This window comes from Narcine bancroftii, chromosome 8, assembly GCF_036971445.1.
Source record: "Narcine bancroftii isolate sNarBan1 chromosome 8, sNarBan1.hap1, whole genome shotgun sequence".
Taxonomy (NCBI): domain Eukaryota; kingdom Metazoa; phylum Chordata; class Chondrichthyes; order Torpediniformes; family Narcinidae; genus Narcine; species Narcine bancroftii.
The window spans coordinates 7,088,962-7,105,876 of record NC_091476.1 but is presented as its reverse complement, the minus strand read 5'-3'; the positions used below and the strand labels follow the sequence as shown (position 1 = coordinate 7,105,876).

General features: G+C 42.3%; 1 protein-coding gene across 7 annotated transcripts in view; it reads right to left on the bottom strand.

The window, feature by feature from the left end:
- LOC138740315 (monocarboxylate transporter 8-like) overlaps positions 1 to 16,915 on the bottom strand; it is a 119,378-nt gene that overhangs the window by 87,271 nt on the left and 15,192 nt on the right. For all 7 annotated transcript variants that reach the window (XM_069892784.1, XM_069892790.1, XM_069892785.1 and 4 more), the window contains one exon: positions 13,615 to 13,759. In XM_069892784.1, coding sequence (XP_069748885.1) covers positions 13,615 to 13,759 — 145 coding nt within the window. The remainder of the gene's footprint in view (positions 1 to 13,614; positions 13,760 to 16,915) is intronic.

The following is a 16,915-nucleotide window of genomic DNA, read 5'->3' as shown; positions in this document are numbered from 1 at the left end:
CACTCAGATGTATTGGCACCAGTCAGTCAGCATGCTTTTCACAACACATCTGTAGAAATCTGCCAAGGTTTCGGGTGTCACCTCAAACCTCCGCAAACTCCCAAGGAAGTGGAGCAGCTGATGTGATTTCTTCACCGTGATATTAGTGCGTTGGGTTCAGGAAAGGTTCTCTGAGATAGTGACTCCCAAGAATTTAAATTTGCTCTCCCCCCTCTAACCCCACCCCAATGATCACTGAATTGTACGCCTCTGGTTCTCCCTTCCAACAATCAGCTCCTTGGTGACATTGAGTGTGAGGTTGTTGTTGATGCACCATTTAACTTGGTTTTCAATCTCCCTCCTGTTCGCTGACTCATCACCCCTTTTTATACAACCCACTACCGTGGTATTGTTAGCAAATTTGTAGATGGTGTTATTGTTGTATCGAGCCACACAGTCATAGGTGTAAAATGAGTAGAGCAGGGGCTAAGAACTCTACCCTGTGGTGCTCCAGTACTGAAGGAGATTGTGGAGATGTCCTTGCCAGTCCTCACTGTTTGGAGTTTGGAAGTGAGGAATTACACAGTGGGTGTTAAGGCCCAGGTTTTGAAGTTTTGTTGATCAGTTTTGAGGGGATGATGGTTGTTCAATCTGTACATTATTGGACTTGAATGACCCCTTCACTATTGGATATACAGTGGGGGCACCTCAAGCAAAGCTGACTGGGAGATGGGGAGGACATTTACCCTCTAAGCAGTGGCCCACAAGTAACCCTGGCTTTCCAGAGCTGGAAAGTTGGCTTTGAGCAACAGCCTCCCTCCAACTCAAAGCAGTTGTTAAAGAATTTTTTTGGGCTAACTTTGACAAACTCTGCCAACTTAAGATGGTTGGCAAAGCAACCTGAAGCAACATGAGGATATGTTTGCTTTACAAATGCATCCTGTTCACATGATCTAGTGCACTAAGTGAAAAGATGATAGAAAGAAATATGTCGAACACTTTCAAATGCTTGAAGAGCAAGACATTGTAAGGTCCTGGGATGGCAACAGAGTGGGACTAGTTAAATTGTAAGGTCCTGGGACGGCAACAGATTGGGACTAGTTAAATTGTACTTTTAAAGAGCCACTTGCCACAAATGAATAGTCCGAGTGTGCAGGGAAAGAACTCAGTGAATGTATTTAGCCAAACAACTTGCAAATTGACATGCACCAAGCATGAATTATCAGAGAAAGAATGTGCCCTTCTGGCTCTGTGTCACGGCTGACTAGGATATGGTTATGAAATCACCTCTTTTTAAACAAGAAATTGATTGATATCTGAATGGAAAATAGTTTGCAGGCTTCTGGGGAAAGAGAAGGGGAATAGGACATTGTGTTTCTCCACTGGACACTACTGAGCACAAGAGGAAAAATAAACAGTCCTCCTTCTGAGTTGTGACATTCTGTGATTTCCATCTCAAGTGAGAGATTTCTGGATCCTTTTAGAAATGTTAAATACTGTCCGGACTGCCAGAGAGCGATGGAGAACTCTGGCATGGAACACGTGACTAAACGTCAACTATAGTTGGCGTAACAGTTAGCACGACACTATAACAGCGCCTGCAACCCAGATTCAGATCCGGCGCTGTCTGTAAGGAGTTTGCACGTTCTCCCCGTGTCTACATGGGTTTGCTCCAGATGCTCCAGCTTCCTCCCACCCTTCAAAACATACCAGGGTTGGAGGTTGATGGGTATATTTGGAAAGCACCGGTTCATGGGCTAAAAGGGCCTGTAACCCTGCTCTGCATCTAATTTATAAAATTTAAATTTAATTTGCATCACTGCCGCTGGCACTAGCTCAAAGTCACTGACATTTAGTTTACCAGATTCTAATACAATTCCATCTCTATGACCTACAAAAATAGTGTGTGTGTGTGTGTGTGTGTGTGTGTGTGTGTGTGTGTGTGTGTGTGTGTGTGTGTGTGTGTGTGGGGGGGGGGTGCGTGGGTGTGGAGAGACTGATTATGGCAGTGAACTACATGCATACATATAAGATGGGAACATTCAGAACACGGCACTGAAATATTTTACAAAATGTTTCAACTGGAAATCTGAAGAATGTACTTGATACTTTGTTCAAACTGGTGTTTTGATTTTCTAACTTAAATAGCAGTGATTTGGAAGTTACTGCAACCACTGAGTTATGTTATACAAGATTGCATTGTCACCAGCAGTAAATGAGACTCTTGAGGCAAAGGGCTCATGAGTGGATGGGATAACTGTGAAATACACCTGTGCTATTTTATTCTTACTCATAGGGACTACCTTTGGGTGCAGTTTCTTGACAGGTTACTGATAACACATGCGTGGAGTTGAGATTAGAAATAACCTGCTGATTACTGGGTGAGAAAATTGATTCCATTTTGATCTGTTTCTCAGGCAATTAGTGGGATCCAACCTTAACATTTTTTTTTCAGCTAACGTCTTGCACTCTAAACCACCCAATTTATCTTGAACAATGTCTGCAGGGGAATGTAGGCCAACATTTTGCCCTTGAACATTAATGGATGTATATAGGCTCTCAACAAAACTGGTCTGTATTGATTAGTCTGTCTAGGTGCTGGATTTGCAAAGACTGTTGTGGCCTAATCCAGGAAGAGTAGGAGTTATTGTCCCACTCGCCAGAACACTTCTGTGCAGCACACTGGAATCCAGCCCCCATCCACAAGTCACCACTAGTTCTAATTACATCTGTGAGCTTCCCAGTTGCTATCCAGAGTTTGCAGGTGATGTGTTGTTGAAACTGGAGGCCTAGATTCAAGTGATCCTTGAGTTTCTGGTGTGGACTTGCTGAGGTTAAACCACTTTGACTGTTGAAGGCTTTGCAACGCCCATAAATCCCTAATAGAATTGTAGGCCCATCTGAGTCACCAAAGAATCCTTTATCTGTTCCAATAAAATTGCTGTTCGAAATTCTTTTGCTAACTCTCCAAGATATAGCAAGAACAATTGTTTTGCATGCTATACAGGTAAGTCAACTCGTACAGCAGATCAAGCAAATAACAACAAATAAATAGAGCAACAGTAAAGGGAGGAGAGTTACAATAAAAAGTGTAGGGTTTGGTGATAAGTAAAGAGAAAAGTACCATTAAAAACAGTGCAAGAACATCATCTTTTGCCACTGAAAGATCCAAAAAGAGCATTGATGCCATGAAGTTGATGGTAATGTGTTCCTCTCCTTTCGTACAGCAAAAAGTAATGGACAACCACCAGAGTAATGTTGAAGAGCCCAAGAGAAAAATCACAGAGTGAATAACGAGCTGGGAATTGAACAATCCATTCATTGTTCAGTTTAGATGGGAGAGCACCTCAATGATCATGGTCAGGTTGGGAATCCAGTTCTGTGCTCAAAGCGGTGAGAGAGTGTGAAATCAGATAGCGACATCCAGGAAACTGTCCCTGCAGACCCAATAATCGTGGTGTTTGGTGTTTAAGAAAATTCACATGGAAGACAACCTCACATTTAATACAGAGAGAATGACAAATGTTGCAACTATGAAATGTAAAAGGTAGATTAGCTAACCAACTAAGAAGGTGACCAGTACTAATTTAGAAACCCATTTGAAATTTTAACATCTCCCTGTATCCAAATTGCCTAGCAATATGCAAAAGTGCTGGAGAAACACAGCATCCATAGGTAGTAAAGGGTCAGCAACATCTCAGCCCTCTTGGTATTGCAGTACAACCCCAGCATCTGCAGACTTCCTCTTCAACTCCAAATTGCTTGGCATATCTCACCAATTAGTCACGACATTTTTTGGACTGGACACCACTGGGTAGACGGGTGGAGTGGAGGAAATTGTAATTGAGATACCGTACAAGATGGTTTACTTTGGATCAAATCAAACTAGCATTGGTGCATTGTATAAATGATCAGTTCATTGTAAATTGCTACAGCAATTTAGTGCACACTTTATGAATTGGTACAGAGAATGTTAAACTTTTGTTCTTCTGGTGTTTTTTTCTAAAAGTGTCCTGCTGCATAGAAACTGGCTCTTTGTCCAATCAAATCCATGGAAACCCTCAATCATAGATTCTACTTCAATATCCCACTGTTTCCATCATCTCCTCCTTGGTTCAGTGACATGTCGACAAATAGGGCCAATTAACCCAGTGAACGACTTCTCGGTACCGTGCCTTGCTACCCGATAACATCCCAACAAATCAATCATGCCTATTTTCCATTGTTTCTAGCTCTTTTTAAAATACCCAACCTTCTACTCCTGGAACATGACTGACAGTGCCAGAACAAAAAATCTTTTCAGATTTTGAACCGCAGATTCAGTTGTTAAGCAAGCAATGCAGTGAGAGAAGTAATTAAATCTGCTTGCACCAACACGGAATACGCACATCACCTCGGCCTCTCTGTATGGTGTTTCCAAAATATTAGTGCAAGTGGAAAAACAAATCAGCTAGCTATACCTGGAGAAGGCAGGTAAAGAAATCTCATTTTCTCACTGTGCAGTAGTTACAATTTCTCAGCATCCATCCAAGTTGTAAGGTAGGAATAAAAACATCAATATTTATTGAAAGTGACAAAGTGAATTCTAAACCTTCCTACAAAGTAAGAGTTAAAACTCTACACTGACACTAGAAAAACAAAATAGGTCCGTGAAGTGGTTTATAGTTGAGGCTCTGTGTGAGCAAGAGGCCTGCTTGGGGGAAAGAGAAGGAAAAGCTTAAATCTCCACTGGCAAGCTTGAATATTTTGTTTACGAAGCTAATGTTGCTACAGCAGTTACACTCCTCATATGAAACTATAGTAAAACAGAGCATGGCACTGAAGTTAAAAGGGGCCCCGCCATGGTACTAGACCACAGTGCCGACTGCCAAGGGTAAGGCTCCTATTACATGGAATCATCCTTTACATAGCTATATTGACTGCACATGGTTTTAACGTCAGTCATATAATACTAGATAATGATGATTTTGCATTCGGAACACTTTTGGGTGTATTTTATGAATTTTGCACTGCTGATCAAGAAAACCTACCAAACAGCGCAGTTTTGGGTTGTGGGAAGAAACCGGGGCATCCGGGTAAAATTGGCGCAGCACATGGTAAATGCCACCCACACAGCTCCTGTAGCCAAGACCAAACCTAGATTGCCTGAGCCTAGAGGCATTGTGCCTCTTGCTCCAATCATTTCAGTTGATCTTTGAAATTAGATCAGAATTGTCATATATAGAAGAGTGGGGGAAATTCAGCTCCACTCGCACTGTCAACCAAAAATATTGTGGCACAATTAGGGCGGCGAGGTTAGCGCAACGACCCAGGTTCAAATCCAGCACTGACTCTAAGGAATTCAGACGTTCTCCCTGTATCTGCGTGGGGTTCCTCCCACCCTTCAAAAACATACTGGGTTTGTAGGTTAATTAGTGTATTTGGGCGGCACGGGCCTGTTACCACAGTGCATGTCTGAATTTAAAATTTCAGAAATTAAATTTAAATTTGTGATTCTTAGTTGCTTTTGTTCCCTGTTTGGACAAAATTTAGCTTAAGTTGTTTTTGAGAAAGCAAATTCCCACAGCTTTAACACACCATCAGGGTGTGTATTGAGTGCGCGTTAAAGCCAGACAGGACTACAAGATGTGACATTCACAAACCGAAACCTCGAATGATCATAATTTTATTTAGCTCTAAGGAACTAAAATAGTTCCGTTTATTTTGAGGAGATTGCAAGTTTTATTTCTATTTACACTCACAGTGGGAGAAGAAAGGATGGTTTTTTAGCTCTTGAAAGGCCTACACATGACCCGCCAAAGGGGCAGATGCAGTGAATCAACAGATGCCAGTGTCTGGAGGAAAGTGTTGCTACCAGGTTTTTAGTTTAGTTCCTCTATTGAAAGAGGAAGATGGCTGTAGCACAACAGTGTTGCAAGCATTTAGTCAAGAGCAGGACTCTGTTGGAATTGGCCTTCCCACTACTTCTTTCCTGATCAGAGGGTTGAGTCTTTCCATGCTGTGCCAAAGTTGCCTGGGAACAGCTGTCAGTTCATTTCTGAGGTGGGGTGGGGTGGAGGGGGGTGTGTCAGGGGGCAGACCAGGAGTTTTCCTAAGGTCCTCATTCAACGTTTCTGCAACTTCCATGACTCTGGATAGGTGTTAGAGTGCATCAAAAAATCATGAGGAAATCATCAATTCCCCAGGGGGAGACCCTGTGACTCTGGACAAGTTTATTCCTCCATTGGTTTGGCCCTCCATAATAAATTCTACATACTGCTCTTTAAAATGGTTGTGTTCTGCCTGTCACCTCCCATTCTGGCAGTGACGACGTCAAACCATCTGAACACTACAGTGACAATTTGGTCCTTCACTGTCCCTGCCCACGAGGACCCAGCTACTAATCTTCAAATTGGAAGGGGGAGGTTGTGCGTGTATGTGCATGTGCTCTTATATAACCATATAACCGTTTACAGCACGGAAACAGGCCATGTCGGCCCTTCAAGTCCGTACCGGTTCACTTGAACAACTCCACTAGCTCCTCCGCAAACTCCTGAGGAAGTAGAGGCTTCCTTCATGATGCCATTGGTGTGTTGGTTCCAGGAAGGATTTTTCAAGATAGTGACTCCCAAGAACCTACATTTGCTAAATCTCTATTGAGAAACTTGTCCGTGAACTACTCTTTGCAGACGATGCCGCTTTAGTTGCCCATTCAGAGCCAGCTCTTCAGCACTTGACGTCCTGCTTTGCGGAAACTGCCAAAATGTTTGGTCTGGAAGTCAGCCTGAAGAAAACTGAGGTCCTCCATCAGCCAGCTCCCCACCATGACTACCAGCCCCCCCACATCTCCATCGGGCACACAAAACTCAAAACGGTCAACCAGTTTACCTATCTCGGCTGCACCATTTCATCAGATGCAAGGATCGACAATGAGATAGACAACAGACTCGCCAAGGCAAATAGCGCCTTTGGAAGACTACACAAAAGAGTCTGGAAAAACAACCAACTGAAAAACCTCACAAAGATAAGCGTATACAGAGCCATTGTCATACCCACACTCCTGTTCGGCTCCGAATCATGGGTCCTCTACCGGCACCACCTACGGCTCCTAGAACGCTTCCACCAGCGTTGTCTCCGCTCCATCCTCAACATCCATTGGAGCGCTTTCATCCCTAACGTCGAAGTACTCGAGATGGCAGAGGCCGACAGCATCGAATCCATGCTGCTGAAGATCCAACTGCACTGGGTAGGTCACGTCTCCAGAATGGAGGACCATCGCCTTCCCAAGATCGTGTTATATGGCGAGCTCTCCACTGGCCACTGTGACAGAGGTGCACCAAAGAAAAGGTACAAGGACTGCCTAAAGAAATCTCTTGGTGCCTGCCCCATTGACCACCGCCAGTGGGCTGATAACGCCTCAAACCGTGCATCTTGGCGCCTCACAGTTTGGCGGGCAGCAACCTCCTTTGAAGAAGACCGCAGAGCCCACCTCACTGACAAAAGGCAAAGGAGGAAAAACCCAACACCCAACCCCAACCCACCAATTTTCCCCTGCAACCGCTGCAACCGTGTCTGCCTGTCCCGCATCGGACTTGTCAGCCACAAACGAGCCTGCAGCTGACGTGGACTTTTTACCCCCTCCATAAATCTTCGTCCACGAAGCCAAGCCAAAGAAGAAAAAAAGAAGATTGATGACAATAAAGCAATCAAGTCATTAAGGAAAAGTTCTGATAGGTTCATCTCCACCGACCTACCTTTTCCCCATATCCCTTAATTCCCTACTTTGTAAATAGCAGAAGACCTCGTTGATTCTGCCATGGGCCTTGAGGTCTTCTCCATGTTTCTCTGATGAAACAGAATGTTTGCTTTAACAAAACTGCACTCCAAGCACTTAGTCTCCAATCAGATTAACTTTCCATACTCCCACCCAGGGTTTTGCATCCTTTCTGATCCTGACATTAAATCTCCTAGGAGCATCAATTTGCCTTCCATTAGATTGTGGCTTTCTTCAGAGTCAGGATAAATTTTTCCCTTGGCTTTATCTACAGCTTCCTAAGGTTAGGCAAATGTGATAATAGCCATTGTGTGCTGGTTTCACATTCCAGTGAGTGAGAGAAAGGTTAATGAGACATTACTTACTTCACAGGATGCCTGAGGAGCTTATTCTAGATTAAATACAGGTTCACTGTTGCATACCAGCCATCACACAGAGGGATACAGATCTAGTAGCAAGAGAAACCAAGAAGGTCATGCCAGGTACTGTTGCCTAGGTGGTCCAGGGAGAGTGAGATTTGTCATGTATTTGGATACATGACACACACATCCTTGCCCACTGCCTCACTCCTGACTTCTCATTCACCACCCATACCCCATCCTCCCAACGGCACTCTAGACTCCAGCCCTCAATCCTGAATGCAGATCCTGCCCATTTCTTGAGCCATGTGTTTCCAGTCCTGGCCCCTTTACCCAGCTCTGGGCACACACCTGGCCCTGTTTTAGACCCTCAATTCTGGCTGTGTCCTGGACCCATCGTCAACCTGTTGAGTTCCAACCAACAGGAGCTATAGGACATCCACTATGTATGGGCTGGTTTTCATGCTACTCCCCTTGACAGGAGTCCCCTCAATTCCATCAATTATCAGCCTATGATGTCTAGCCTTGGCACTGCTTGTAACCAATAGGAAGATGAAAAGACCACATTCCAACTAAAAGTAAGACCTTGGGAACTGATGGCATTTCCAACTTAGTTTTAAAACTCCGCAGAGAAAAGATTTATAGAAAGAAGACAGGACCAAATGTGGTAACTACAGATAGGTTTCTGAGAATGTCTGGAAAAAGATGGTTTGCTCTGTTGAGGTTCATCCTGAGCAGCCGTGTAACAGAGAAATCTCTAATCTACGGGCTTTCCCAGGGTCACAGATAGAGACAAACACTAAGTACTACTGGGTAATCATCAACTCAATAAAAGAAATGCTTTGGTCTGCCTAAAACTTGGTGGTCTTCCAGGGCATGTTGTCAAGTACATTGCAGACAGAAGAGTAAATATATAGGGATGAATTGAAGCTTGGTGAAGCCATCACAAAGGATTTGTGAGGGAGGTCTTGACACCACCAGACATTGAAGGACTGGGTCCTGTGCCACAGCCCTTCACCAACCTGAAGTGCATAACGTCTAAAGTGGACACGAGTGGCAACTGTGTCTTGTACTATGAATGCAGAATCCGGATATGATGATGAATATATACACACTATGAACATAAAGGAAAGTGTTCACTTTTGTATTTTGTAGTATCCACTTTATTTTTGGACTCTCATATATTCTTATGAATTTTATATGAATACGAGTTGATTTTTGAAACTAAAAATGCCTGCAGAGAGGTTTCCCTGCTGTGTGGATTCCATCCTTATCAAGGCACAGCACTCAGGATTTCACCATGCAACTTCAGGAGAAGGGCAGGGAGCAGCTGAAACCACTATTAGCCCTCAGGAAATCTTTGATTTCATCAACCAGAGGAAGGAATGTGAAACATTCTCCTGAAATTCAGCTCAGAATTTGCTATCCATCTTACGCTTGCTACATTAGGACATGCAAGTCACAATTCCAACCCTATCTAATGGGTCTACCATCTTCGTGGTTCTTTTCTGCATCAACCATGGCAGAGATAGAGACCAAGACTGGCTATTTTAAATTACTTTTGGTGATTTGTCCAAAGCATTCAATAGTGTCCGAGGGCTGCTTTATTTGGAGTCTGAGATCATCCCAACCAATTTTGTCTTATTTTCTCTTTAATGACAACATGAAGGAAGATTAATAAGTTACAGTCAGATTAATAGGTTACTTTGGACAGTCTCAAGATAAAAATTGACATGAAAGAAGTACATGTTCTTACTCCTATCCTTTTTAAAAAGTTTCTTCTTGGTGTTTCAGATCTGTGCATCTAAAGACACTCAGGGAAGAAAGTACATAGACGATGGGAGTCACTTTAACCAGTCATGACTCAAGGTGAAGATTAATCAGAGAAGTGCTTGTTTTCAGATGATGTTGCCTTTCTATCCTTAACCAACTCCTTCACTCAAAATTAGAAATCACTTTTCAAGAGGTTGTTTGCCTTTTGCTTTCACCACCAGCATAAAGAAAACTGTTGTTCCAGTGAGTTTCACAAAATCCATTAGTTATTCTTAATCAGTTAAAAATAGTTCAAACATTCAGCCTCCCAGGTTCTCCAGTATACACAACTATTCACTAAAGAATTTGATACATGATTTTATTTCATGTGTGCAAGTCTGTAATTTACCAAGTCCCAAATTAAAATACATGTTCGCAGAAGCAAAGTAAAAGAGCAGAGAACAACTGAAGCTTTGCCAGCTAGTATAAACAGTGTGTGTAATTAACATTCTCATGTCTGGCAGCAGAAAGCGGGCAACTTAATGCACAAAACAGCAAAATATTAACTAGTCTCCATCTGTACTGCTTACAATGCAGATTTAACAGCAAATACCAAGACTATGGAATTCTGCCTTGGTGACACAAAAGGTAAATCTATCAGTTGCCACAGCCCTATTCAAACAGAGATAGTTGCACTGATTAACCAGTAGTTTTTCAAACTTTTTTCTTTCCACTCACATATCTCCTTAAATCCCCTATGCCATAGGTGCCCCGTGATTAGTAAGGGATTACTTAAGATGGAATGTGAGAGGAAAGAAAAAGGTTTGAAAATCATTGTTTTAAGCATACCTAATTGACTTGTTATGTGCACTGTTTCATTACTCCAAAGGAAATGGGCCAATGACAATTTTTCTCAAGCAAAATATTTCAGTAACAATTGGGTCTAGGTCAATGGTTCTCAACCTTCCCTTCCCAAATGTGTTGAAAACCTCTAGTGCTCAAGGTCCCACCACAGTAGGTAGCAGTGCAATCTTCCATGCATCAGGTTTGCTATTGAGCCAATGGTTTGCAGGTACAGCATGAATCTTTGAACAACCTCCACTCGTGGTCGACATTTCCAGTTCAATTTGCAGCATCAGGAGTCTACACACTCTCCATGTTTTCTGCTGCTATCGACTGATTCTCACTATGCACATTTCTGGTGTTTCTTCCACTCCTGGTACCCATATAATAAAGAAACTTGGGTTCTTTTACAACAATTATAATTTATTAGCTTTAGATCTCACGACTTCATGGAAACATCTGTTTTGAATCAACTCCTAGCTGCAATAACTCATCTCCGACTCCCTTTAGTGGTCAGGATTATCACCTGCACTCTATCACTCCAAGTATGACAACAAAACTATTTATGAATTTGCTGATGTTACCACCATAGTGGGCTGTATGAAAAAAGATGATGAGCCAGGAGGGAGATTGAAAATTTGGCCAAATGGTGCACCAACAACAACCTCTCACTCAATGTCTCCAAAACTAAGGTGTTGATTATAGACTTAAGGAAAGGAAAACCAGAGGTGTGTATGATACAGTGGTCACTGGAGAAAATCAGAGGTTGAGACAGTGTGCAAATTTAAATTTCTGGGAGTCACCATCTTGGAGGACCTTTCCTGAACCTATCATACTAATGTTATTATGAAGAAAGCACATCAGCGCCTCTGCTTGCGCACTAGTTTGTGGAAGTTCAGTATAACATAGGAAGCTTTGACAAACCCTTCAACAGGTGTGTGGTGTAAAGTGTGCTGACCAGCATCAATATGTCTGAGCAGAAAACCCTGCAAAAGGTAGTGGTTGCAGCCCAGTACATCACAGACAGAACTCTCCCCACCATCAAAAAAAATCTACAGGGAACGCGGCATCGGAGAGCAACAGCAATGATCTAGGATCCACACCACCCACGACACACTCTGTTCTCACTGCTGCCATCAGAAAAGAGGTTCAAGTGACACAAGACTCACACCACCAGGTTCAAGAACAGTTGCCCACGATATTTCATATGTCCTCTTTGTCCTGATCTTTTTGTTAAGTACTCGACTACACTCCTGAAAGTCTTCTGATCTTTACACCACACTCACCTCTCTCTCTCTCTGAGGATCATATACTTTCCTCTCTCCCTTTATCTAGCCATCAATATTACTTGATATTCGGAGCTCCCCTTTCTTGCTGAAACACTCTTTCACCCTTATGAGAACACCTCAGTCACAAACTCTCACCATTGCATATTTAAATGCTTCCTACTTGTCAGCTGTAGAATAAGTTGCAAGCACCTACTCAGTCTAATTTCTTTAGCTGCTCTTGATTGGTGAACCCTCTCATTGCAGGAATTTGCCTTGGAAATCCCTGTTTATCCTTCTTTCAATGTTATTGTATCAAGGGGACATGTTACTCATGTTAATACTGACAGAGGGAGTACAGCACCATCACAATTGCAGTGTTTCAGGCAAGAGACACAAAACCAAATCCTCGTCTGGTCTCTTAGATGGATATAAAAGATCCTATTGCACCTTTTCAAATAATATTACTAAAGCAGATTATCTGCTCATTTTATTATTGGATGGGTGAACGCTGTGTGCAAATTAGCTGTTGGGCTTCAACGAACTCAGGCCAACTGCACTTGAAAAGGTCGCCCTTGATTAGGGATATCCTGAAGTTATGGATAAGTGCATTTAATTCTCTTTCTCACAGTTCAAGGTGTATGGTTTGTGCACATAAGCCAATCAATTTTAATAGATGCCAGAAACAACATTAGGTAAGTAACCTTTGAGTAATTATATTTTCTAATGCCAGGTCACTTCACTTTTCAGTGCTCTACACCTGATAGAACCATAGAATGCTACAGATTCAAAAATGGACGTCTCCAGGAGGTCGCGAGTTCTGAAGCTAAATATCAGGTGGTACATAAAACAGGCCATGTGGCCCCTCTAGTCTGTGCCAACTATCAGCTCGCTAATCCCACTGACTTGCTCCCATTCCATAACCCTCCAGACCTTTCCCATTCATGTATCTATCCAATTTATTCTTAAAACACAAGATCAAGCCCACATCCACCTGATCAGTAGAGTTACTGAAGATCTCAGCACAGGAGGCTTTCACCTACGCACTTTGCTGAACCAGTCTTAGAATAATGCCGCCCCTGTTTTCTGTCAGGAGCCTGGTCTTTACATATTTATCCAAATGAATTTCAAAACATACCCTGGTCTCTGCTCATTACTTCGTCTTTATTTATTATTGAATATTTCGACAGTCAGTTTGCTTACATTTCATTCTTTTGTAGGCATCTCTTTCTTCAGGTCTGATGACAGGTATGTACCTTGACATTAAATTTGAACTTAAACGTGACCACAATTCTTTGTGAAAGAGCTTTCAGTGCACTAACAAACCTCCACAAAAACATTTTCAGTAGGTACTTGGTAACCTGGTCATGTCTTTTCGTGATTGAACCCTTGTATCAGGTCATAATATCAGGAGGACATGAAGTTAAAATGCTGGGACTGAGACAGATTAGAGTAATAAAAATATAATAAGAGCCAACTCTTATGTTTCCTGCGGCTTCCAAGGCCCCAGACAAAATAATAATTACATCCAGATATTAACTCACTCGATCAGGCCTCAAAAAGGGCCGGGGGGGAGGGCAAGAGAGTGAGTGTATACACATGCTAGATACCACTTTGCCATGTCAGTGTGCATACGTGTAGCGAATCAGAAATACATTCTTACTTTGTGAAGGAGCTGGAAAGAAGTCCAATAAATGCCACAGTTGCACCACTCATTGCTGTCTTTCTGCAGCCAAGCCAGTCAGTGAAAATGCTGACGAATGGAGAGCAGAGGAAAATCATCCCCATTGCGAGTGCACCAATCCAAGCTGCATACAAAATAAAGTAAGTTTAGTTGATTTTGTTGGACCCCTTGCCACCATTTACCACAGTGAACATTGCAATGGATACTGCTGCACATCATCTCCTTTGTGTACCATGTTATGTAACATCATGGAAAGGGAGATACAAAATGTTTCCGAGAATGGTTAATCCACAAAAAAGAATGAACATCTTGATTTCAATTATAAAGCACAATGCCTGCAAATTATGGGAGTGGAGGTGAGGAAGATCAGTACAATTTTTTAAAAAATGAAGATTCCATTAATTTGCAGGTTGATGATATTGAAATGGATGAAACTTGCACAAGTGAGTTTACTGAACTTTGCTAGCAAGTTACCTGAATTTTACTGGTGCGATTACAAAATGTTAAGAGCCAGAAGATGCTTACAATATCAAAAGCTTGCTGATTTCAACTATAGCATTAAAATTGAAACATCAGCAGGCAATCCCTTTGGACTGGCAATGGAAAACTCTGTGGCACTCAAGGCAAAGCAAAATCGTCCAGTTAATTTAAACTGCCACACAGTCAGTTCTTATGTAAATTCTCTAAAACTTCAGTACAGTGAAAAAGAATTTACTCTTGTGTAACTTACCAAGAAACAATAGATTCTTTTCATCAAGCATTATGGTATATTTTCATATTTAGAAAGTGGGACCAAATTGTTTAATTCTGTAGCACTGAAGTAAGCTTATTGTTAACATGTATTGTTGCATTTATATCAGTCATGTACTAAGTAGTCACTGTTCCAATTTTCCATATGAGATTCAATTCCTCAGTAAGAGAAAATTCTCTGTAAGGTGCATTGGAGAATGGAGAACAGGGAGAAGGAAGAAAGATCTTTAACCAGCAATTGCATCTCTTATCTTTATGCAACAATTTAGAACTTGGCATTTGTGCAATATTAGACACTGGGATATAAACAAATTAGTTGAAAACACTCACATTGACCCAAGTCTTGAAATGAGAAAGGGACCAACTGCACATTTTCCAAATAGCTGCAATTGTCTATGTTCAACCTGAACTCTTGCATGAATTGTTCAGATGAATAGGCCAGTAGGGGGGCTTGACCAGCTTTTATCAACTTGTTGCACAAAGTGTCTCCAACTTCTTTGAAAAACTCTGTCTCAACAGGAATTTGATGGCATGTTTCTCGAGATCTTGTCAAAGGCCAACTTCTAACTGGCTCTCCTGATGTAGTGTTTTTCCTCTTTACGTGAGTAACAGGTCCACTGTTGAGCCAAATATTCAAATTGTCTTCAAACAAAGTTGCATCGGTTTTCCACCAGCTTGCATTGCCATCTCAGATTCCTCAAGTCTGAAAGTCCTATGGCCACAATCTCAATAGGAGTGGGGCCTACCTGTGTCTTTCCAACATGATCCTGTTAATGAGTTAAGGAAGGAGATCTGATTTACCGGAAGCTGGTGCTGTGACACTGGATGAAGCCTCGATGCCATTTGATTGACATGCCATACAACTCCTTATACAGTAAAACCCCTGGTATCCGGCACGTATGAGGATTGGTAGATGCCGGACAAGTGAATTTGCAAGTTTCATATTTTCTACCTATTTATTTTCTGCAATGTTTTTGTCGGTTGCTTGAATTCCCTTGAGGGTAGGTGAGATTGGAACGAGGGATCATAAGTTAAGGGTTAGGGGGAAAAGTTTAGAACATGAGGGGAAACTTCTTCACTCAGAGAGTGGTGGTTGAGTGGAATGACCTTCCGGAAGAGGTGGTTGCAGCAGGGTCAATTTTGTCATTCAAGAGAAGGTTGGATGAGTGCATGGATGTGAGGGGATTGGAGGGTTATGGACAGGGAGCAGATAGGTGGAACGAGTGGAGTTCTCTTAAATCATTGCAGACTAGAGGGGCCGAGATGGCCTGTTTCCATACTGTAATTGTTATATGGTTATATATTGTACACTCATTCCTACCATCATCAGTACATTACAGCTGCAGTGTGCACCAACTATAAATTGTACTGGCAAAAAGGAATACTACCGTCCAGAATACTAGCCCCATTCTGACTTTTGTACTTTTATCATTGCTGAGTTATAATCCAGAAAGGACCTGTTTATCAATATTATGGAAGCACCTTCAATAAAGGCACTGCTCTGATCAAGAAAGCATCCCTCCACCACTTTCACAAAGACAATTAGGCAATAGGGATACAGTTAAGAGAGCTTTCTTTGCAGGAAGCTTTGGCTATGGAGAAATAGGTACTTCTTGATGGGCAGAATGGCTTCTGCCCTGTAACCATTCTACAATTCTATGACTCATTTTAGGGCAGAGGAATTAGCGAATCCTAGCAATGAGGATAACGACAGGGACATCCAAAAGATGAGTGATGGCAATGGAGTTAGGTCAACTTGCAAGAAAGTGAAGTCTGAAAATATTTAAAAGAATAATCATTCCATTATTTTCTCAAAATGGTAAAAGAGAGATCATGTTGTAATCACATGCCCACAACATTTAATATACTAAATATGTTGGGAAACTCGAGTGTCCAGTAAAGCTGAAAGTGGCAAACATAGCCAAGTTTATCACAGGAGAGAAACGCAAAAGTCTGAAGACACTCTGAAAACAGTAAAAATACAGAAATTCTGGAGCAGGCCTCACAGCGCCTATGGGAGGTAAAGATATATAACTGATGTGTCAGCCCTGAGCCCTTCTTCGAGGTTTGAGAAAAAAACATGCTGGTGTCTGAATTAAAAGAAAGGGCAGGGGAGGAGTACCCATCGGCAGACAAAAGATATTGATTGGATATAGAGGGGAGACCAGGAGAGAGTAAAGGTGAACATTAATTGGGGGGGAGGGGTGGCTCTGTGAATGCAGAGCTGAGGCAAGGAGTCAAAGGGAAAAGGAAGAGAGAGGGGGAGAGAGAGAGAGAGAGAGAGACAGACAGACAGAGCTAGAGGAAAAGAGACATAGGCAAAGGTTGGTGGGGGGGGGGGGGATGGGAACTGGAGATGTCAATGTAAATGCCATCCATTTGGAGGGTGCCCAGATGGAATATATGTTGTTCCACCAATTTGCAGGTGGCCTCAGTCTAACAGTGCACAAGTCCATGGAGAATCACGTCAGCAAGGGAATGGGGCGGGGACTTGAAATGGGTGACCACTGCGAGATCCCCACTAGTACGG